The 25,691-nt window shown below is 43.4% G+C and overlaps 1 protein-coding gene across 1 annotated transcript in view; it reads right to left on the minus strand.

Moving 5' to 3' along the window:
- The window catches only part of LOC126456509 (trans-aconitate 2-methyltransferase-like), a 29,090-nt gene extending 4,462 nt beyond the window's left edge, over positions 1 to 24,628 (minus strand). Inside the window, exons 1-2 of the mRNA XM_050092259.1 lie at positions 24,392 to 24,628; positions 8,915 to 9,132 (exon numbers count right to left, since the gene is read on the minus strand). Of these exons, the coding sequence (XP_049948216.1) occupies positions 8,915 to 9,132; positions 24,392 to 24,628 (455 nt within the window). The remainder of the gene's footprint in view (positions 1 to 8,914; positions 9,133 to 24,391) is intronic.
- Positions 24,629 to 25,691: the final 1,063 nt, after the last annotated feature.

Genomic DNA, 25,691 nt, shown 5'->3' on the forward strand with positions numbered 1-25,691 from the left:
AGCTTTTCGCGGATGATGCTGTAGTATACAGAGAAGTTGCAGCATTAGAAAATTGTAGCGAAATGCAGGAAGATCTGCAGCGGATAGGCACTTGGTGCAGGGAGTGGCAACTGACCCAAGGAAGGATCCTTTATTGTATGATTATATGATAGCGGAACAAACACTGGTAGCAGTTACTTCTGTAAAATATCTGGGAGTATGAGTGCGGAACGATTTGAAGTGGAATGATAATATACAATTAATTGTTAGTAAAGCGGGTGCCAGGTTGAGATTCATTGGGAGACTCCTTAGAAAATTTAGTCCATCAACAAAGGAGGTGGTTTACAAAACACTCGTTCGACCTATACTTTAGTATTGCTCATCAGTGTGGGATCCGTACCAGATCGGGTTGACGGAGGAGAGAGAAGATCCAAAGAAGAGCGGCGCGTTTCGTCACAGGGTTATTTGGTAAGCGTGATAGCGTTACGGAGATGTTTAGCAAACTCAAGTGGGAGACTCTGCAAGAGAGGCGCTCTGCATCGCGGTGTAGCTTGCTCGCCAGGTTTCGAGAGGGTGCGTTTCTGGTTGGTTGGTTGTTTGGGGAAGGAGACCAGACAGCGTGGTCATCGATCTCATCGGATTAGGGAAGGATGTCGGCCGTGCCCTTTCAGAGGACCCATCCCGGCATTTGCCTGGAGTGATTTAGGGAAATCACGGAAAACCTAAATCAGGATGGCCGGACGCGGGATTGAACCGTCGTCCTCCCGAATGCGAGTCCAGTGCGTTTCTGGATGAGGTATCTAATATATTGCTTCCCCTACTTATACCTCTCGAGGAGATCACGAATGTAAAATTGGAGAGATTCGAGCGCGCACGGAGGCTTTCAGACAGTCGTTCTTCCCGCGAACCACACGCGACTGGAACAGAAAAGGGAGGTAATGACAGTGGCACGTAAAGTGCCCTCCGCCACACACCGTTGGGTGGCTTGCGGAGTATAAATGTAGAATTAGAAATGTGGCATCAGGATAAAGTTGACATACCAATTATACTGTCAACTACAGAAGTCATACCACACAATATCCACCAGTACATCAACGCAATAAAGCTAAATCCAAACATATATACAACTACAGAAATCTAATTATTGATACACGTTCAATTACCCGAAAGTTCCTAAATGCAATGTAACATATACCGTACAGTTAAAAGGAAGTCACGCTTTATCAAGGTCCGCGTCACTTTCCATTTTTGACCAGACATAACGACTTAGAAAAGAAAAAGATAATAATAATAGAGACAATATAGTTTTTACTAAAGAATATCGCATTGTGATATTTTTGGGCAACATATTAAGTTTAAATACAAGCATAGTCACATTCTGATGTTGGTGAACTAGTGGGAAATCCAGACAAGACAGCTGAAGATGTAGATGGACTTCAGACGAAATATGGTTATTTGTAACTGGTTGGGACTCCTGTGTCAAATATGGCAGTCTTTCGACAATTTAATAGCAAAGTTACTGAAAGAATGGCAACGCTTGTCACAGACTGAAGGAATGGCAACTGCATTCGCTGCTATTGAGGTTAATAACAAAGGCTAGAAGGCAGTGTTCACAAAGTACTTCAGGCAAAGCTTCCATGAACAGAAATAATGCTGAGTGCTACTATTGTCGCAGGAAATGTCATTATAAGGCGGAGTTCAATAAAGAACTTAAAATTCTCAAAAGGAAGTCAAGAATCTAAACATGAAGCGGTGATTGCAGAGATTAGAAACTGTTTGGCTACTGTGGTAATTTTTGTACTGTACTGCATAAAAAAACATTAATTCTAACAAAGGATGGTGTTCAATATTTAAATCGCTTGCGAAGTTTAAGACCTCCTATCCAGATAGAAAAAGCGACTACATCTGTTCATTCCTATGATGCCGTCGCAGCTTCGCAAAACCCAAAGCTAAGTACAACAGCTAAGACACAGAAATCAGCGAACAAGAAAACTAGCGCACACTTTCTTAGGTCCACCGAGAACAAGGATGCCAAAGATGTAAGGAAGAAACTTACCGAAGCAACAAATCCCAAGAGACAAGATTAGGATCAAATCAATCCGGACAACCAATAGCGCTGTCGTAGTGGAAAAGGAAAATGTTTAAGTCAGAAAGCTTCAAGAGAAAGCATTAAATGTGAACTATCGAAAAAGAAGAGGCATCTACTAACTGTGTACAACTGGCGCAAGGAAGTGGACGACAATGAACTTCTCGAAGATATTTTTGAGTAACTTGTCTGGGCACATGTAAAAGAAGCAGTTTAGAAGATGTAAGATATTCTGCACCGGACCCCGAGAGAAAACCTATGTCAGTCACGTAATGGAAGTCACTCCTCGCGTTCGTAAGTTTCTGACGCAAAAACAAAAGGTGTATGTTTCCGTGCTTTAGGAATGAATAATCATGCGGACGTACCAAAAAGCTATAAATGATGTGACTTAGGTCACACCAAGAAGCTTTAAGTTTAAGGAAGAGTGTGCTCCATCTGTGGAGCAGGCCGCCATCAGTAACGTGTGCGCACAAAAATCAACGAGAAACCTGCCTGCATCCCTTGTCGCAACAAGGATAGAAAATGAGACCCCCCCATGGAAAAGACTGTGCAGCTTATGCAATGCTTTTAGAACGTGAAATAGCTAGGACAGACTATGGATCCATCTGGAATACAAGCAAACAGAGTGGTCAGTTCTATATCAAAACTATGTAAATCAAGGAACAGAAGGTACGTTGCACAGGAAACAAAAGAACAAGTCATCATCGACAGTAACCAGGAATTTGGGTCGTGCCATAGCGTGGTGTCAGCAGCTTGGGGGTGTATTGCCAGAGACGACATGGTACTGCAGAAAAGACTAGAGACAGCAGTTGCAACTGAACTTAGACTCTTAAATGGGTAATAACGCAGACAAAGATTTGTTGCATGATTAATGAACTTTAGCTACAGCAATTTTGTACATGTGAAGTTTAACATTCAAGAAGCTTTAACACAGACAGTACAACCCATAACGACCTGTCCTCGAGCCAAGAAGGCAGTTCCTCATCACGTGCGAAATCACACTAAGTGAAGATTGTGAACTTCGTTCACGGAGAGACCATATTGGGAACATTTGCAGCAAACCAAGCTGCAGGGGCTGCTGAAGGACGGGATGTTCATGGTGCAGCAATGCTTAAAGCGGGAGGCTTCCCGACTTGTCTTCTGTCCAACCCCGACAATGCATCCACGTGGAACTCCTGCCGAAGGGTATGATAAAGACGGTGATGATCGTGGTAACATCGACACTGCATCTGTAGTAGCAGTAGACAACCACGCAGCTTCAACCTCAGTTGCAGAGCCTCACCTATTTCCGCGTTGAGTGTGGTGATCGCGATAATACTGATGAGTATAAGAACGGCAAAATAGTGAAGTGCAGTGAAAGTAAGGTTGTCCTATCAAATACAAAAAAATTAGCGTTTCGAGTCCTACTAAAAGTGATTTTCAGTCGCACACACAAAATTTATTATAATTTAGAAGCTGCTGTCCAGTTACGTCGTCTGGAGGACCTCAGTGTACTGCAGGTTGCTCTTAGACACAATCAGAGCTGGGCATCGTATATGAAAATCTGTTGTGTATCCTACACCAGTGGCACAAACAGGATTCTTTTGAGAGTAAATAATCTGCCAACAGAGATTAAACCATTACGTGAAATCTTTCGGCAGGCGTTCACGAGAAGAAAAGAGCCATTCGATATTGAGTATTTGTACGTGATTTTGTACAAACGTAGGGACGAGCTTTCGCTAACTCTGCTCTTCCCTCTCAAAAGCTTTGTTCACAATCTAAACACGTGGAAGGAGAAGATACTAGAGACAAATGCTGCTCGAAGTAAACTGGCAATGGCAAATACAGAAACTAATTGACGAGCTGAGTATTGGTATAGTCCGTTTGCAAGAACCATACAGTAGAAATAATAAGTTCCATTTTCCTGCGGATATGGCTTTTGTACATTATTGTAGTAGACGTAGCGCCGAGTGGCTTGCGTGATAGAGCAAAATAATCTGAAAGGCTACCAAGGGCTGTCCTCAAGGCTCCGTAAGTGGTCCACTGTTCTGTGATCTTTGTATGGAACTCCTATTACATCTGTTAGACGGAGCATATGCTACTGAGGAAGTTGTTGCATACGTAGATGACATCCTAATAGTTGCATCTGCAGACTCTAGGGCGAGACTTGAGGGAAAAACGAATGATGTGCTTGCTTAGCTGCAGCATTGGTGTAAGAGCGACAAACTGACTATAGCTGTTCACAACAACATAAATACTTATGAAGGGAAGACTTTACCTTGCCAGAAATCCTTCCCAGAGGCTCGACGGAATACCTGTAAAATGTTGCACTGTTTGCAGATATTTAGGCACTCTTCTAGATGAGAAAAACTTTCTAGAACACACCAAATCAGTTACTCAGAAAGTGGCCAAAGTTATGCGTAAAATCGCGAAGCGATCTTCTACGTCATTGTGGCACCTAAGTGCCAGCGTCTGGGCATCGCCTTAGACTGGGCAGCTAAAAAACAAGACTGCGACGAATTCGGCGGAGTGTAGTTTTGCGGCTCACCCGTGTCTTTGTCACTACACCTGTAAACGGCTACCTGATGATCCTTCGGTTATGTCCAATGTAGATCGTGATACGTTACATGGTAGCACTGTATTGGTTGAGGCTTGAGGAATATGAACGTTTGTTAGAGATCACAGGAACGCATATTACTGATCAGACACACAGGGAGCATGAAGTTAGGTGAATGGCAATCTGAAAGGGACACTAGGAGCACTGTAAGGCTTTTTTACAGCATATTCCCTAGCATGAGGAACTGCGCGACATTGCCCTAGTCGAGGTATGGTGCACCAGTTAACAGGTAATAGTCTGTATCCCAAACATCTACATCGAGTGGGATGTAGCAATACATCTGAATGTGGAGAGGAAGATTCCGTTGATCGTGCCGTTACCAGATGCCCCTTTTTCACGCAGAGAGAGACTGCAAACAAACGTTGTGGACTAAAGTCAATGGGATAGTACATCGGACATCTAAAAGGCTACTGCATAACTTTCAGTTTTTAAGACCAGTGGACGCTCTGAATACCAAAATCACGTCACCAGGACATAAGCGTTTCCTCAATTATAGATAATGGTAGGCACAGATACATTTAATTAAGAGAAACTTAAAATACACGTACTTATAAACAAAAAAGCAAATAAGGAAAGAATGCTATGACCACCGACGTAGGTATGCGTAGACTAGGACTGCCAAGGCATGCACATACCAGTGTTTTGGGATTTCATGAGAGTAGTCAGTTCTCTTCATGTGTGATGAGCCGCAGTTATTTGTACACGGGATGGTCTTCATACAAATCTTAATAGTCGATATGTTACGTCACAGACGTTCTGAGTAGTAGGAATGTGATCTTTGGTTGTCAGTCGTATTGTCGTTTCATCATGGGTTTCACGAGTTGTCCTGTCGACTTGTGTGCATTCTGTATATATATCGACTGTTGTGTGCGTCTTGAATCTACATGGTTATTTCTTTGTGTGCATTTGCAGCAACACTGAATTATCTTCGGAACCACTTCAATTTCTTAGTTTAACGTTTCTGCCCACATGAGTTGTGTACAATTCATTGGCCTTTATAAAAATACGAAACTAATTTCTCCCTATTTCACGTTTTCATCCACATAATTTTTGCACAATTAATCGGATTAAAAAATGAGTACACACTCTTAACTTTCGTTAAGGTTATGATTCCGTCATTCAGATATTCTTTATGTTCATGAAACACACAACAGCCCACATTCTTTGGACTGCAGCTTATTAATTATTGCAGGTTTCTCTCCACACGATTTATGCTAGATTCATCAGATTTAAAAAATGACAAGCTTTTTTTACTTTTATTATGGTTCCTTCGTTCATTCAGACATTAATTATGTTCATGAAATACAGGATAACATCCCAAATTGTTGGAATTACAGCTTAATAATCAATGTAACTGGGATAAGCATACCACACAACTCCTGTCACTTCGTTTGTACACATGTATTTACATTTAGCTTTGACATTATCGGTACAACTGCAAAGATTGATGTACGTACACATGCAGTCGATTTAGGTTATTTACGTGGCGATGACTTAGCATTACGTCTCTTATGACATAGGGGTCTCCTCACCTAGCGTAAGATGAATGCTACCGTTGCAATACAGCATCAGAGAATATTAAGTGAGTCTGGTGTTCGTCATACCGCTGAGCGGTCTGGCAATAACTAGCACAACATACAGATGCAAAGGCAGATGAAGTTTATTTTTAGAAATATATTTTGGTGAAGATTGTGTTTAGATACATGAGTATAATGAGATAACGTCGTCGCTGCATTACTTGCTCGTGCTTAATTTTTTGTGTGTTTGAGAACGATAAATTTTCTGTGTGATTTTTCTTTAGTGATTTGAATTGGTTAATTAGATTGTTGAGACTAGATTAACCAAAATTATCTGCTCACATGCCTTGGATTAAGAGCTATAGATTGACTACTACTGCAGCATTTCATGAACTTGATTATATAAGAAGTGAATTTTATAAAGAATTGTTTTAACTGATGAAAGTAAGTTTTATAATATAGCTTTCGAATTATATTCTCTTATGTATCATTCAGTGGTGCAGTTTCATCCCCCGTCTTCTTAATAAACTTTTCTTTATCAATTGTGTGTTGCCGCATTGTACTTAGCGGAACACAGTTACTCAAGGCTTTAAGTGTGATGTGCTACTTTTCCTAGCTTCCCTTTCGGGCCAAGTTTTCTTAAGCCGGTTTGCTGCTGCGCTGCGTTCTAACGTTTACAACTTTCGAGCAGTATCGAGTTTGCGCTGCACACGGTCAAGTCGTGAACGTTTGTCAGGGCCAGTTTAACATCACTGTCACGACACATTAAGACCATTTACAGTCTTTGTGTTCCCAATTTTCATTGGTCAGTTTAGTTCATGTCTCATTTCTTTTGTCAGGCATTCTTACTCTTATAGTGCATTGTTACAATCTCGCGAGTGTATTTTTTAATGTTCGGAATTTTACTTACGAGGAGAACACAGCAAGAGCCTTCATCTGATTTCCCACAAACTTATAATGGAAGAGGAGTCAAAATAAGCGAAAACGTGTCTCGGCTTATCCATTGATACTCTACCGTTTCTGGAAAAAGTTTTGGGGGTATTTTAGAGGTACTGTATGTGCTTTTTACCACGTGATATCCTCAGACGATATGGTGGAACAGTGATTAGCGTCGCAACATCTTAATTTTGCGCCCTGAGTTCCAAACTCCATTGTTTTTATTTTTTTTTTTCATTTGTCTACCCGTGTGCTTAGAAGCTTACTTTATGAAACTGTGTCTTATTAAATTCTGGGGATACAAGTGAGTAATATTAATTGTTAAAATAGAACTGGATTTCAAAGTGAGTGTCACATTAACATGCATGTGTGTATGGCGTGTTGAGTACAATTTTTTGTAAATTTTCATATTCTGATATTTCATTCTCATATCAATTCTTATATTAATTCTCATAGTTTATTGATATGTTTATGTTTGAGGAAGGTTTGGTGCATTGATTTGGATGATATCGATCGTAGAAACATTCGAAAAACATATTTCGCGCACCAAGAGCATCGCGTGAAGGCAGGTTTGCCGCAATGACATTTCTTCATATGATTATCACTGAGGAAAGAAACGTCTTTAGCGCTGATGAATATTTCGCGCAAACCTCGCATAATGAATCATTCTTCCGGAAACTGGTGCTTACAATTTTCTATGAATAAAGATACACTGCAGGAATTTCATCAAAAACAGTTTCTAATAATTCTCATTTTTAAAAATTCATTTATGCGACATGCAATTAGTAGGTAAATAAGCACAACGTTATATCTACGCACACTGGGTAAGATTCGTGTAGTATTCTTCTACAGAGATGGGTACATAACTGAAAAAAGTAATAAGCGGGTTTCGAACGCAGGTTGCAAAATTAAGAAAAAATGGTTCAAATGGCTCTGAGCACTATGGGACTTAACATCTTAGGTCACCAGTCCCCTAGAACTTAGAACTACTTAAACCTAACCTAACCTAAGGACATCACATACATCCATGCCCGAGGCAGAATTCGAACCTGCGACCGTAGCAGTCGCGCGGTTCCGGACTGGAGCGCCTAGAAGCGCTCGGCCACCGCGGCCGGCGCAAAATTAAGAATCCGCGACGGTAAGTACTGTGCCATTATCTCGTGTGAGGATTTCAGGCGGTAAGAGGCACCAAGTACTTGTAACATACCTCGGAAACTTCATCTTTTTTTTTTTTTTCAGGAACTGTCTGGTATCTACAGATAAGCTGAGACACGAGTTAGCTTATTTTGAGCTCTCTTCCCCTGAACGAAGTCTCTGGAAAACAGATTGTGGCACATGCCGTGTAAGCCTCCTTAGTCAGCTTGGATTGGGAAATGTGCAGGGCATTTTAACAGAAGTGTTACGAGCATTTATTCTTTCAAAGCTTAGTTTGTAATTTTGTATGCTGGAACTGCAAGAGACGTACTGTGACATTCGTTGTAGCACTGTTCACTGAAATGCAGAATACAGAGTTTCACTTGATAGCTTCCTTAGTGTTTCAGTTTATCTAAGTCTTTTGCTGAAAGTTAATTGGAATACAGTTACACTATTTAGACGGATTTGATGACTCCATCAGATAGCGTTTACGTAAGCACAGTGCTCTGGTTGTTCAGTCGATATATATATATATATTAGAGAGAGAGAGAGAGAGAGAGAGAGAGAGAGAGAGAGAGAGAGAGAGAATGCAAACAATTACATTGCATACGACTGGAAACTTTATGATTGTTCGTATGTCCACTAAGCTGGTAGCCGCCTGCTTGCCTGATGTTGCAGACGCGGTGCAGCAGCAGGAAGGAGAAGACGATGGCGAAGGGCGCGCACCGCCAGAGCAGGCTCAGCTCCACCTCGAAGGAGTCGGCGTCGAACAGCTCGTAGCAGACGCCGGCGCGCGAGTTGCGGAGGCGGGCGTGCTGCACGAAGCCAGGGTGCGCGTCCGCCCCCACCAGCAGCACGCGCTCCGGCAGGCGCGGCGCCAGCACCTGCCGCAAGGAGGAGGCAGAGGGTGCACACGCACACGCACACGCACACGCACTGTCGACAATTCCATTCTGCAATAGCACGTGGGAAGAACCAACACCTAAGCCTTCTCGAGTTTTTCTTATTTTATTGCAACGGTCATTTCCCCCTGGGCGGGTTGTAGTCAATAAAAGATTTTCGTGATCGGAGGAGATAGTGACAAACTAGGTGGAAAGAAATGCAATGAAAAACCGGTTTTGGTTTAGTGGTCGCCACTTCAACTCTCATATCTGACACTATTTCGTGGTAATACAGAATGAGATGTCCATTGAACTTTCTCGATGTCCTGCATCAAACCTATCTTGTAAGGTCCCACACTATGCAGCAATACCCAAGAAGAGGATGGAGAAGCCCAGTGTAGGCAGTCTAGTAGATCTGTAGCACCGCCAATGAAACAGTCTTCAGTTAGCCTTCCCATAACACTTTCTAAGCTATGTTTCCGATTTCAGCTTTCGTAATTGCAATCCGTACGTAATGTCGCGCAACTACCGTACATAAGCAAAGACTACCGTAGTTTGTCCTGTAGCTTTGGACGGTTACGACAGTACCCACGTTACCTGTATCTTGGATGTGTTGCATACCAGTCTGGTGCTAACTCACAACGATCGCTTTCTTTACAAATTCGATCAGTGTTTCACTACAGTCCCCTAAAACAGAAAGCAGTAACCCGTCTAGAAACGCAGGATATATAAAGGTCTGGGTAACCTGCAACACATTTTTGTTCTACATACTCATCCTACTGTCTTTTACTTAAACAATGTTTATAGCAATACAAACAGTCTACATTTAATTCATGTTTTATTCGAAAATTATTGATTCTTGACGTGGAACAGAGGGATGCTGTTGTAAAAAAGAAAACAATGCAATTTCCTCCACAAAAAGGCAAAATAAAAGACGGATCAAACAGCGCTTCAGTACTTCGAACTTACACAAAACATGGTCCTGTTTTTATGAACAACTTTGCATGTATCAATAACAAAGCTCTTGATTATGATGAACAAGATTTAACTGAGTACAAAATAAAAATTGTATATATTTTTTGTTTGTGTGTGAAAATTATACTTACAGACGTATGAAGTACAATTGATACTCAAAAGTATTTCGTTTTGTCACATAAAAGTGCGAAAGTTACCCAATCAAATAACTATTCTTACTTATAAAATGTAATTTATATTCTCTAAGGATATAAAATACGCAACGGACTAACGTTGAATCACGTGCGGTTCCAATTATATGCAAAACAACCAAACAAAAGTGAAAGAAGTAGTCGGCTTTTTTCTCTTGCACATCCATTTGTTTCTTTCCCTACGAATTCTACCAGTACTACCGAGAGACTACCATTTACTACATTTATTTTGTGTACCAAAACTACGAAGCCGTACTTTTGGTAGAGTGCAGCTCTATCCCAAAGTACTTAGTTGAAGTGTCTGCTTTTAAAATTCTTATATATCTATAACGGAAATTCAATGAATGGTTTTAGTACTCATGTGCAGAACCTTACAATTTTCACTGTTTATGACTGTGACAAAACTGGTTGAATCCCGCCACGGTATTTTGTATGCCTCCTATTTCAGGTATTAAGGTCTATACAAAATTTTCGCTGACCTTTACAAAATTCCGATGTTAAAGTTTCTACATTCAGTATGTTATGCAAATTATCAAAATTGTAGAAAACGTCCCCTACGTAACTTAGAGCGTTCAGTTTGTTGTCCTGATTGCAATGAGAATTACTTTCATCAAAAATGGCATTAAAAGTTATTGCAACTAGAAAAATTCTTACCTCTAGGCTTAGGGGATAACTCAGAAATTAACAGATATATGCAGAAGGAAAGATCACTTTCAAATTAAAAGTCTAGTTATACTCAATGTTGTGCCATAAACTCCTCTTCTCCCCAATTCTATTCAATACCTCCTCATTAGTTATGTGATCTACCCATCTAATCTTCAGCATTCTTCTGTAACACGACATTTCGAAAGCTTCTATTCTCTTCCTGTCCAAACTATTTATCGTCCACGTCTCACTTCCATACATTGCTACACTCCATACAAATACTTCCAGAAATGACTTCCTGACAAATCTATACCCTATGTTAAATTTCTCTTCTTCAGAAACGCTTTCCTTGCCATTGCCAGTCTACATTTTATATCTTCTCTACTTCGACCATCATCAGTTATTTTGCTCCCCAAATAGCAAAACTCCTTTACTACTTTAAGTGTCATTTCCTAATCTAATTCCCTCAGCATCACCGGACTTAATTCGACTACATTCCATTATCCTCGTTTTGCTTTTGTTGATGTTCATCTTATACCCTCCCTTCAAGACACTGTTCGTTCCGTTCAGCTGCTCTTCCATGTCCTTTGCTGTCTGACAGAATTACAACGTCATCGGCGAACCTCAAAGTTTTTATTTCTTCTCCATGGACTTTAATACCTACTCCTAACTTTTCTTTTGTTTCCTTTACTGATTGCTCAATATATAGATAACATCGGGGAGAGGCTACAACCCTGTCTCACCCCTTCCCAATCACTGCTTCCCTTTCATGTCCCTCGACTATTATAACTGCCATCTGGTTTCTGTACAAATTGTAAATAGCCTTTCGCTCCCTGTATTTTACCCCTGCCACCTTCAGAATTTGAAAGAGAGTATTCCAGTTAACATTGTCAAAAGCTTTCTCTAAGTCTACAAATGCTAGAAACGTGGGTTTGCCTTTCCTTAATCTTTCTTCTAAGATGAGTCGTAGGATCAGTATTGCCCCACGTGTTCCAACATTTCTACGGAATCCAAACTGATCTTCCCCGAGGTCGGCTTCTACCAGTTTTTCCATTCGTCTGTAAAGAATTCGCGTTAGTATTTTGCAGCTGTGACTTATTAAACTGATAGTTCGGTAATTTTCACATCTGTCAACACCTGCATTCTTTGGGATTGGAATTATTATATTCTTCTTGAAGTCTGAGGGAATTTCGCCTGTCTCGTACATCTTGCTCACCAGATGGTAGAGTTTTTTCATGACTGGCCCTCCCAAGGCCGTCAGTAGTTCTAATGGAATGTTGTCTACTCCCGGGGCCCTGTTTCGACTCGGGTCTTTCAGTGCTCTGTCAAGCTCTTCACGCAGTATCATACGTCCCATTTCATCTTCATCTACATTCTCTTCCATTCCCAAAGATTTAAATGATACTGTAAAAGACTTCACCTGGTCGAGATTTTCGGTACAATTTATAGGAAAATTACTGTATATATCCGGAATCTGGTGATACACTTTTGATCGCACGATTTTCCTGAAGCCAGTATTGACGAGCAACAAAAGCTCATTAAAAATTACTAAATTTTAATAACTTTTAATGTACAAGATTATTCCCATAGTCACAAAACCATGATTCCAAAATGCGTAAGCAAAAATTGCTGATGATTAATAGAGGTTGTTCGTAAGGAATAGTATATAAACACAGTAAAATCAGTCGTCAGCCAGTGAAAGGCAAACATTCTTCCCTATATAAAAACGCTTAACAACATGCTGGAACGACGTCTTTATAAGGCCAACAGTCGCACCGTTTCAGTCTTCATTCTGCTCGGTCTACCCTTAATATTCATTCATTCTGCTCGCAGTCTGTTCATTCTGCTCCTAGTCTTCTTGTGCTATAGCTTCAGGCTATCTGGTCTGTACTTTAACCCAGGCTCGAGAACACTCGGTTTAATTTAGGTTGAGAACATTTTATAATTATGAGTAAGACATAAAAATTCGTATTTTCGTTCGAATAATACTTCTAATTACAATAAGGTGACAAACGTCATGGGACATTCCTAATATGGTGTCTGGCCTTTTTCTGCCAGGTGTAGTGCAAAATATCGATGTGGCATGGACTCAAGTCGTTTGAAGTTCCCTGTTTCTACAGCCTCCATAATTTTGAAGGTGTTGCTGGTGCAGGATTTTTTTTGCACGAACTGACCTCCCGATTGTGTCACATAAGTGTTCGATGCTTGGCCGTATTTTTTCGAATTGTCCCGAATGTTCTTTAAACCAGTCGGGAACAACTGTGGCCTGTAGACATGACATCGTCTTTTAGGAGCTGCAGATGGACTGCAAACAGCCGAGCATAATAAATTCCAGTCTACGATCACTTCAGCTAGAACAGAGCACCCAGTCCACTTAATGTAAACACACCCACACCATTATGGGGCCAACACCAGTTTGCACGGAGCCTTGTTCACAACTTGGGTCTATGGCTCAGTCGGGTCTGCGCCACAAACTGGCATTACCATCAGTTCTTACCAACTGAAATCGCGACTCATTGGACCAGGCCATGGTTTCCAGTCGTGTAGGGCCCAACCGATGTGGTCATGAGCCTAGGAGAAGCGCTGCAGGTGGTGATGTGCTCCTAGCAAAGGCACTTGCCTCGGTCGTCTGCTGCCATAATCCATTAACACCAAATTTCGTCGCGCTGTCCTAACGGATACGTTCGTCGTACGTGCCACATTGATTTCTGTGGTTATTTCACGCAGTGCTGGTTCTCTGTTAGCCTTGACAACTCTACAGAAACGCCGCTGCTGTTGGTCGTGTAATGAAGGTCGTCGACCACTGCGTTATCCGTGGTGAGAGGTAATACCTGAAGTTTCTTCTACTGGGCACACTCTTGATAATATGACTCTCGGAATACTGAAATCCCTAACGATTTCCGAAATGGAATATCCCACGCATCAAGCTCAAACTACCATTCCGCTTTCAGAGTCTTTATTCCCGTCGTGCGGGCATAATGACGCCGGAAATCTTTTCACATGAAGCACCTGATTACAAATGACAGTTCCGCCAACGCACTGCCCTTTTATACCTTGTGTACGTGATAATATCGCCATCTGTGTACGTATATATCGCTGGCCCTTGAGTTGTCACCTCAGTGCACAGTAACTGTTCTGTGACTTTTTTTACGTAACTACTACGTGTGAGGAAATGATACTTCGTCTTTACGGAGTGTACTTTCAGTAGTGAAAACTGCTAAGCTCCGCCTATGTCCGTACTAAATATCTTTGAGCGAACATTATTATATAGTGAAAGACCTGTTCATTATCGGTAGGATTTGAAGGACGTGATTAAAGATAGGTGAACTCACCATCTTGAACTTAAGCTTCTGGCTATTCATTGTAAAGATAGATGCACTGAAACCGCGAAACTACCGAAGGCTTTTATCACGACCGGTAGCTTTAGTTGCATGACAGGCTCAACTCTCACTCAACACAATACAGAAATCTCAATTTTCTGATTTGTTTCCTTTTTCGGATGCCTTTACTAGAAAACTTCATTTCAAAGCAATTTAAGAGGGTTGGTCTCATGGTAGCATACATATTTCCTCTACATTGTGTGACAAAGTGAAACACCCAAAAGATAAGTCCAATGTCAGTGGTACTTTCTACGCGTACACTCCATAGGCGGGTATGGAATTCTGTTGGATACAGAACGGCCGACAGATTGCGTTTGTGTTCTTCGTGTTTAGTGTTGCTATCAAGCATGATAAAGAGTGTGTCCAGTGATCAATGAAGGATACGGACATGTGACGTACTCGTCAGAGACAGCATTATACGCAACTGCCAGTTTAAAAGTGGCTTCGTTGAGTATCTCCATGTGGGGCGCCTGGTAAATCGCGCAGTATTCAGATTTGTGGGGCGTTCGGATATGACAGTGGTCTAATGTTGACTGCATATGAACCTGGGGGGCAGGAATGTTGTTTATTTTCAGTAATGGTCCATATCATAGTTTTACATGGAAACATTCCAAATTGGGGTACCGCAGAAGTATTATGGGCTAGCAGTATTCGCTAGGGTTGTATCGTTCGCTGTGTTCTAGCTTAGGTTACGTCCGTCAGATTTTCCGATTGTGGTATTGGTTGGTTGGTTGGTTTGTTTGGGGTACAAAGGGACCAAACTACGTGGTCATAAGTCTCTTTCTGACGCAAGCAAGGCTCAAAGTACAAAAACACCAAACACCCCACCTAAAAAGAAAACGAATGGAACGAACAAGGAACGGGGAACACACACATCACAAGGAATAGTGGAAAAGTGGAAAAAGGTATTAAAACATGGAGCATATGGTCTGGGCTGGCTGATCACAATAATAAAAGAGGATGAGCCAGCCACTCTCCAACACATTTAAGTGTCCACCCCAAAAACATAAGGCCAGATGAACACATGTAGCGAAAAGACGAGCACCAAGACAAACAAATGCAAAGAGATTGCGATACAATTACAATGGAGGGAGGGTGGTAGCCTCTGAGAGAAGGCTAAATGCCCGCCCTTAGATGGTCCGATAAAAACCCCCTCCTGACCAAATCTGCTGTTGAGGCGTTGTCGCCCTACAGCGAAGGTAGCCACAGAGCGGCTAAATGTGCTCAGTCTAGCAAGATGTGGACGACAGTCATATGTAAGCAACACTGACACCGAGGTGGGTCCTCGCGACGGAGGAGGCAGCCATGTGTTAGCCATGTATGGCCAATGTGGAACCGGGAGGGAACCACAGAGTCACAGAGAGGCCCACATAGATGTCTTCCACACATTCATAGTCTCCTTAAGGGTACGCAGTTGTGCATACTGAGATTATGCCATTCCGTCTCCTAAAGCTGGAAAACCTTGCGGTGTAATAATGATCGCAGGTCAGTTACAGCGACGCCTATCTCCAGAAGCGGTTTCTGTGTAGCCTGTTTGTCCAGCCTGTCAAGTTCATTTCCTGGGATTGCGACGTGGCCTGGGGTCCACACAACCACCAGGCCTTCTTCATGGATGCTATCAAAGGATGGCGAGGGTAGCGCTGATAGATAGCTTGTAGGCTGCTCAAGGAGTCAGTACAGAGAAGTGACTCCCCCGAGCATGATCGGATGTGCTCAAGAGCACGAGATATAGCCACCAGCTCGTCAGTGGAAACTTGCAGCCATTGGGCAACGATTGCTGTTCAATATGTGCTCCATGGACATACTCTAAGCCGACGTGATCGTCAGCCTTTGAGCAGTCGGTGTAAAACACTTCATGGCCTCAGAACATGTCAAGAATCGAGAGGCAGTGACAGCAGAGCCACGGGGTTAACTGAGTCCTAAGGGCCATGTGAAAGGTCCAGGCAAAGCCGCGGCCTAAGTGTACCCCATGGAGGTGTACGTGATTGGACCTCAAGTATAGGTGGTAGAGGCAAGGACTCCAGTTCAGAAAGAAGGGGTCGGACATAAACTGCTATTGGAAGCCCTGAACTGGGCCGCTGATGTGGGAGATGAACCACCGTGGGTGGGAAAAGGAGACCGTAATTCGGATGCGCAGGAGAACTACGGACGTGTGCAACATAAATGGTGAGCAGATGAGCAAGTCTAACCTTCAATGGAAGGACTCCGGCCTCCAACAGGACGCTGGTCAGCGTACTAGTCCTAAAAGCTCCTGTCGCTAGGCGAACGCCACTATGGTGCACTGCGTCGAGCAAACGCAACGCTGAGGGCGCCACCGAACCGTAAACCAGACTCCCGTAGTCAAAGCAGGATTGAACAAGGGCTCTGTAGAGCTGCAGCAGCGTATAGCGTTGAGCACCCCAGTTGGTGTTGCTCAGGCAGCGGAGGGCATTGAGGTGCTGCCAGCACTTCCGCTTCAGCTGACAAAGGTGAGGAAGCCAAGTCAATCTGGCCAATCTGACGTCGAAAACCAGCCCCAAGAATCGATATGACTCCACAACAGTGAATGGATCGTCATTAAGGTAAAGTTCTTGTTCTGGATGAACGGTACGAGGCCGACAGAAGTGCATAACACGCGAATTTGCTGCCGAAACCTGGAAACCGTGATCTATAGCCCATGACTGCACCTTGTGGATGGCTCCTTGTAGGCGCCGCTCAGCAACACCAGTACTGGTGGAGCAGTACGAAATGCAGAAGTCTTCTACATACACAGAAGGTGAGACGGACGGCCCTACAGCTGCTGATCATTAATGGCTACAACAAATATAAATACAATACAGAGCCCTACAGGACCCCATTCTCCTCGATATGAAGTGAACTATGGGAAGCTCCAATTTGGAAATGGAAAGTACGAAGAGACAGTAAATTTGGGTAAAAATCGGGAGCAGGCTCGGAGACCTCACTCATCCAATGTGGCAAGGATATGATGTCACCAGGTCCTGTCATACGCTTTTCCTGAATCAAAAAGACTGCAACCAGATGTTTGAGTCTGGAAAAGACTCTTCGGATGGCAGACTCGAGGGTCACAAGATTGTCAGTGGTAGAGCGACCCTGGCGGAAGCTGCGCTGACATGGAGCCAGTAGTCCACGCTACTCCAAGGCCCAACCCCACCACCGACACACCACACGTTCCAGCAGCTTACAAAGAACGGTGGTGAGGCTGATGGGCCGATAGCTATCCGCATCATGTGGGTTCTTTCCGGGTTTGAGCACTGGAATGATGGTGCTCTCCCGCCATTGCGATGGAAAGACACCATCACACCAGTCCAGTTGAAGATAACGAGGAGATGTCGGTTGTAGTCAGATGAGAGATGTTTAATCATCTAACTGTGGATCCGATCTGGGCCAGGAGCAGTGTCGGGGCAAGGTGCAACGGCACTGAGGAGCTCCCACTCTGTAAATGGGGCGTTATAGGATTCACTGTGGCGTTTAGTGAACGAGAGGATTTTTCCCTTTCAGCCACCATTTGAGAGTGTGAAAGGCTGGGTGGTAATTCTCCGACACAGAGGCTAGAGCAGTGTGTCCAGCAAGGTGCTCGGCAATCGCGATTGTGTCGGTAGATAACACGCCATTTATGTTAACACCAGAAACACCTGTTGGGGTCTGGTACCCGACAGCAAGTTATATCCTTGCCCAGACTTGGGAAGGTTGATGTATGGCACCCAATGGACAAGATATCTCTCCCAACACTCCTGCTTCCGTCGTTTGATAAGTTGGCGAACGCGAGCAGGGAGCCATTTAAAGGCTAAGGGGTGCTCCACGGAAGGGTGCCGGTTATGCTGCTGTAGAGCTCGCCGACGCTCCTTAATTGCTTCAGCGACTTCCAGCGACCACCAAGGGACTGCCTTTCGCTGGGGCATCCTAAAGAGCAGGGGATCGCGTTTTCTGCCACAAAAGATTGTTGTCACCTGCTCAACAATCACATCGATGCTCCCAAGTGAGGAGATTCAACAGTGACAGCAGAGGTTTTCTCAGTCCGCATTGTTTAAAGCCATCTGGGCAGGCGTCCGTGTGCCTGACGCCAGGGCAGTGACAGGAAGATGGGGAAGTGGTCACTACCACACAGGTCATCATGTGCTCTCCAGTGGATAGATGGGAGAAATCCTGGGCTGCAAATTGATAAATCAATGGCCTAGAAACTACCATGAGCCACACTGTAATGTGTGGCGGCCCCAGTATCTAAGAGGGAGCGGTCAAATTGCGTCAGTAAAGTTTCGGCATCTCTGCCTCAGCCAGTACGCATGGTACCACCCCACAAGGGGTTATGGGTATTAAAATCTCCCAGGAGTAGGAAAGGTTTAGGGAGTTGATCAATCAGTGCAGCTAATACATTCAGGGGTACTGCACCATCTGGAGGAAGATATACATTGCAGACAGTTATTTCCTGCATTGTCCTTATTCCGACAGCCACAGCTTTAAGAGGTGTTAGAAGGGGCACATGTTCACTACAGACTGAGTTTAGGACATAAACGCAAACTCCACCTGACACTATTATAGGCACTACAGTTCCTGTAATATCCCTTATAGCTGCAGAGGGCAGGGATATGCATTGGCAGAAACCAAGTTTCCTGGATGGAAATGCAGAAAGCAGGTGTAAAGTTTAACAGTTGCCATGGCTCAGCCAGGTGGTGGGGAAAAACCGCCGCAGTTCCACTGGAAGATGATGTCATCGTGAGACTGGGGAGGCATGGAACATTCAATGAGACGGGTTACGCCTCAGTCACCTGCTGCCACCGCTTATTGGCTGAGCAGGCTGTATCCATTGTGTCTGAGGATCTGGCGAGATCTAGGTCCTCAGCGGACGCCAGAATCTCCACCTCCTCAGAGGAAGAGCTTGTAGGTTGTGGCGGTGGCGGTGGTGCCGCCACTCCAGTGCCTTGGTTCTAGGGGGTCTTTTACTTTTTAGTTTTCTCTCACTGCTCCTTTGGTTTGTTTAGCTGGGAGGGCTTCACTGATTCAGTCTCAGGGACTGAGGATGACAGTGAAGCCCTAAGACCAGCTACCTGTGGTTGCTTCAGCCACTGGCAGGTATCGGCTTTGCCACTGGTAGGAACCTGGAAAGGGAGTGTGATCCAAGGGATCCCTTCCTGGCGAGAGGAGCCAAAGAAGACATACTTCCCTGGCTGAGGAGTGGGAATTGATGTCCCCAATGGTTGGGGGCGGGTTCTTGATGCTGAAGTAGGTTGTGCAGGACCAACAGGGAGGCAAGTGCCCCCCACCCCCCACCATCAAAGGGCCAGCTGGAGTCTGACAGCTCTGAGAGCCAACTGTGTGCGGTGGAACGAAAGATAGTAGAACCGTTGTAGCAGCGGCGTAGGTTGATGTGATATATGCAGGATGTAACCTCTCACGTTTTCTCTTAGCCTGAGTGTAGGTCAGTCGGTGCAGGATCTTTTATTCCATTATTTTCCTTTCTTTCTGGAGACTCCTGTAGTTTGGCGAGCAAGGCGAGTGGTGCTCTCCACAGTGATACAGATGGGAGGCGGGGCACAGGGCGTATTGTGATGTCAATGACGTCCACAATCCAGAAAATTGATTCTAGATGTACAGTGGGAAGACTTATGGTCGAACTTCCAGCACTTAAGGCACAGAATTGGGGGAGGGATATATGGCTTTACATCGCAGCGGTAGACCATCATCTTGACCTTCTCGGGTAATGTGTCTCCCTCAAACGCCAAGATGAAGCCACTAGTGGCAACCTGGTTATCCCTCGGAGCCCGGTGGACCCGCTGGACGAAATGGACACCTCGCCGCTTTAAATTCGCATGCAGTTCATCGTTAGACTGCAAAAGAAGGCCCCTGTGAAATACGATTCCCTGGACAATATTTACCAAAACATCACTATCTCGTCACAGGCGAGCAGTGGCCGTAACTGGGCAGAGGATGCTATTTTGATCAAGGCCAACCCTGAATGCATTTTTGAGATGCCCTCCACCTCCCCAAACTTGTCCTCCAAATGCTCCACAGAAAACTGAGGCTTCATGAACACGAAAGATTTCCATAAACTCTTGTACATATGAGGCACTAGGGCGAATAAGCTTCACTGCCATCCTTAGCCTGGTGTTCCTCCCATGGTGTGGCCAGGGAGGGGAACGATTTGGGATCATGTTTATTGCCATTGAAGTTAGACTTTGCTCGCTGAGAGACTGCTGGCGGCGGACCCCTAGCAAGAGGTGACGTACTACGCTTCATGGTATGTCATCTGCCCTGATGCCACCCACTCCAACCAGGGGTCCTTCCCACAGGTGCCACCCAGCCGCAGCAGGTTGACCATTGCCAGGAGTTCCGATGCCCCAGGGTGATGGGCATCTACTCCTTGGCATACATGGGGAATTTACGGCGCAGGTCTCAGCAGAGTGGTCAGGGGGCTCCAACAAACAGGGTACATGGCGGCGCCACCACGACGGACTGGCTACCGTGCTGGATATCAGGCACCAACGAGCTAAATACTCCATTACCGTCGACAGTACAGAAAGCGATACTGCACAGAGGATGGAGGAAAACGCACCCAGGGGGGTGTCCTCGCCCTACAGTTGGAGAATGAGCGGAAGTGCAGATCCACGTCGACGAAGGATGCTATAGGTCTCAGAATGATGGACACGATGCACAGCGTAAGACGCCCTTCCCTAACTGGCTCGCTCTTAGCGGCGAAAATTTTGTGAAACTGAGGTCAAACCCTACAGGGGACCATCACATAAAGGCTGAAACGTGTGGGACTCCTTTTAGTCTCCTCTTACGACAGGCAAGAATACCTCAGGCCTATTCTAACCCCCAGACTCGCAGACAGAGCTCATCGTCATTCGCAGATGGCTTTGGACATAATCTGCATATAACCTAAAACTGTCTTTTTTCAGTATTTCTATTGTATGCGGCCTGACTAGCTGAAGAATAACGGACGACGAAGACGACGACGAATACGATGTCATTCCATCAGAAGATATTAACAACTGTAACACCAATAGTTATCGATATACTTTGTCTCTTGTAATAAATAGGACATATGGAGCTATAAGCGGTGCATTTGTAATATTTTGAACTCTACATGAAGTCATTCTTGAATGAATTAACAGCTGAACCATGTCAGTCTATTAGGTCATGGGTACTATACATCCCAATAAGACGAGCTGCGGTAGACTGGTATCAAACGCTGTGTGGTGATAAATCATTGCGCACTTTTGTGCAGCACATGAATATTTTATGGCTTCTGTCTTCAACACTGTTAGATATAGTTTGTGTTCGTAGTGAGTCAAGAGCAAGTTATTATGTACTTTTGATTTAATTTCTTTCACGACACCTAGAATAGCATGTGTGTGACCGTTTGGATGCGAGTTCCTTACCGATGTGCAAAACGTCACAGATAAAGAATGCATTTCTTCAGGGCTCAAGACCATTAGTAACCTCAACACGTGCTACCACATTTTGTCATTGTGTGTTACCGATCCAACAAGAGACGCCACTTCTTTTATAGCGGTTGTGTAGTTTGATATCTATTCATTTAAACCGATCAATGGACCTTCTGGCAAACTTCAGACAAATTAACTATAATCCTTTTTTAGTTTACTTTTTCTTCGGGAATAATAATTTTAACGATTTATACTAATGAAATGATATTAACAGAATAAAAATTGTTTGGATGTATGTAATGACAATGAAAATAATAGTGACTAGCGAATAATAGCACTGCCACTAGCGTATTAGGTATTTTTGCAAGATTTTATTAATGGGAATAGAAACACTAGACAGTCATTTACATGAATATCAAGGCGTTTTCAGGAAGGAAAGGTCACGCTCGGAACAAATATTTCAAGAAAAAAAAAAAGGTTCAAATGGCTCTGAGCACTATGGGACTTAACATCTATGGTCATCAGTCCCCTAGAACTTAGAACTGCTCAAACCTAACTAACCTAAGGACATCACACAAATATTTCATCTCAAGTCAGTAATTATCCACAGATTACTTAATTCAGAGGAATTGTAGATAGGTTTGTGGATTTCAATAAGGCTTTTGATTCTGTCGATAGACAAACTATAGAGAAAGTAATTCCAGAATTCGGCTTAATATCTAAACTGGCAACCCTCTCAAAAAGAAAAACAGTCTGTACAGTAAAATTTATGGGAGAAATTTCACAGCCGTTCCAAATCGAAACAGGGGTACGGAAAAATGGCGGCCTAGCCTAAATTATTTTTAATAGTGTTAGAGAAAACAGTGAGAATTTGGAACGAAAAAGTTACTGAACTCAACATCTCGCCCATAAGGTTAGGAAAAGGAAGCAAAAATATCGAAATCAATTGTACTGCATTTGCAGATGATTTTGCTATACTTTCGGAAAATGTGGCATCTGCTGTTACACAAATAAATATCCTGGAAGAAATAGCCAGCAGACCTGGCGTACGAATTTCTACAGAAAAAATTGTAAGAAACGTTAAGGAAACCGATTTAGCCAGATAGATCGGTTTTAAAAAAATTTCGTATATCTATAGGAAATAATCGAAGAAAATGCTTCGGAAAAATCATCTGTAGAGGAACGGTTGCATGAAGTGGGGGGAGCATATGGTATAAGCAAAGACCTCTACTATAAAAAGTGCCTATCCAAAAATGCAAAAATAAGGCATTACAGCATAGTAGTGTAGCCAGAATGCCAGCATGTAAGCGGATGCCTGGCATTAAACTATAATTTTGTGGATAAATTTGAAGTACTAGAAAGGCGAATTATAAGGGAAATATTAGGACCACAAAACACAGCAGAAGGTTGGAAACTACGAAGTACTGCTGAAATATACCAAAATATAAAAAAATATTTGAAGTTTAATGAGAAAAATAATACACCTAGAAAGAGATTTTCACTCTGCAGCGGAGTGTGCGCTCATATGAAACTTCCTGGCAGATTAAAACTGTGTGCCCGACCGAGACTCGAATTCGGGACCTTTGCCTATCGCGGGCAAGTGCTCTACCATCTGAGCTACCGAAGCACGACTCACGCCCGGTCCTCCTTTCTTTCAGGAGTGCTAGTTCTGCAAGGTTCGCAGGAAAGCTTCAGTAAAGTTTGCAAGGTAGGAGACGAGATACTGGCAGAAGCAAAGCTGTGAGGACCGGGCGTGAGTCGTGCTTCAGTAGCTCAGATGGTAGAGCACTTGCCCACGAAAGGCAAAGGTCCCAAGTTAGAGTCTCGGTCGGGCACACAGTTTTAATCTGCCAGGAAGTTTCCAAATAATAGATGTTTCTTTCACATTTATTTCGATTGCGAGACAGTAGATTAACAAGATTTTATAATATTTTTGGGATAAGTAGCCCACAATAAGCTGTTTCAACGAAGTAAAAAAGGATTTAAACGATTTAGGAAGAAACAATATAAAAACAGAAGATGTAAACAGAAGACTTTCGGGTAAAGTATCTAAAATGGAAGGATTCCAAGGCAGGATATCTAAAAAGACGGGTTCGAAATGTTCTGAAGACAGGAAGAAGAAACATAACAGATGAAACCATACTGGAAGGAAATAAAAGAACGAAGAACTGATGTTGGAATGTGGTCCTCAGATGACCTATTCGCAGTAAGAAATATAGTTGCATTACGAGGTACAAAATTATCTACAGCTGTAGGAGAGGGATTTTATGAGATAGTAAGTTCTGAAAGAGAGAAATTTAGACAGACTGCCCCATCCAGGAGCTTTGGAAATGAGATACTTTTGGTAAAGAAGTGTGTTTAGTTTCAATGTGTTGACAGGTGTATACATAACAAAACCAGACACTGTTTTAGTAAATGTATCATTACCTGTCTTCAAGTTTTAGACATGAATTCTCTAATACAGTGAGGCAGAGCAACCCAGAGTCCTGCTGCTTAAAAAGGCTTAGTTTGTTCTTTCTTGTTTCTTTACAGATAGGCCTCTATCACAGGATATCCCGATCACCCTTAGCCACTGCTACCCCGCCCCCCTGCTCCGTCAGCCACACCCTCCCCTATCAACCGCCAACAGATTCACAGGTGCAGGGTGAGGCTGGAGGAGTAGGATCAACAGCAGGGTGTGAGCACTCACCCAGGCAGTGGTGTCCCCCGGGCCGCAGCCCAGGTCGAGCACGGTGAGCCTGCGGCGGAGGGGCCCCGCCCTCAGGACTGCCTCCGCCTGCGGCCAACGCAGCAGCGGCCAGACGGCGTCCACCGCCTCCAAGGCCGCCAGCCGCTGTGGCGCGCAGTGCGCCGCGTACAGCTCCGCGTCCAGCATCGCGCCGCCCCGCACCCTGACCAGCAACAGGATGCGGCACTCAGTCGTCATCAACGTACAGAATTACAGAATGCGTGACAAGGCGGATACAGGGTTCGGCTTTTGGGGTCGAGGGAGGATATCAGCTGGGTATCCTCCGCCCCTCCAGTCCCTCAAAGATAACTTGCAATCATCTCCACTTTTAACTTGCTACTGATGGGTCAAATGATGTAGCAATAATAATAATAAATAATAATAATAATAATAAATAATAATAATAATAATAATAATAATTCATCAACAACTTGCCATACAACAAACTAATAAAACAACACGTTCCCACATACAACTATGCACCACAAAATGTACTGGAGAGTGATGAATACAAATTATACTGGAACACAACCATTATAACAGATAAAACAACACCACATAACAAACCTCACATCATACTCACCAATAAAAAGAAGAAATTAACACAACTAATCGAAATATCCGTACCCAATACAACAAATATACAGAAGAAAACAGGAGAAAAAATTGAAAAATACATCCAACTGGCTGAGGAAGTCAAGGACATGTGGCATCAGGATAAAGTTGACATTATACCTATTATACTATCAACTACAGGAGTGACACCACACAATGTCCACCAGTGCATCAAAGCAATACAGCTACATCCAAACTTGTATATACAACTACAGAAATCTGTAATTATTGATACTTGTTCAATTACCCGAAAGTTCCTAAATGCAAGATAACATATACTGTACAGTTAAATGGAAGTTACGCTTGATCAAGGTCCGCGTCACTTTCCATTTTTAACCAGACATAACGTCTGAGAAAGGAATATAGTAATAATAATAATAATAATAATAATAATAATAATAATAATACAAGCAGAAACAGATGATACCACAAATGCCTGAAGTGATAATTTTGCAATGTGAAGTCACCCGAGCAATTAATTCTACACACCATTGGAAAGCCCCTGGAAATGATAAAATAGCAAATTACTGGCTAAAGAAGTTCACCTCAACACATTCACATCTAACTAAATTATTTAACAGTTACATTGCAGACCCATACACATTCCCTGATACACTTGCACATGGAATAACCTATCTGAAACCTA

The sequence above is a fragment of the Schistocerca serialis genome, chromosome 2, assembly GCF_023864345.2.
Source record: "Schistocerca serialis cubense isolate TAMUIC-IGC-003099 chromosome 2, iqSchSeri2.2, whole genome shotgun sequence".
NCBI classification, from domain to species: Eukaryota; Metazoa; Arthropoda; class Insecta; order Orthoptera; family Acrididae; genus Schistocerca; species Schistocerca serialis.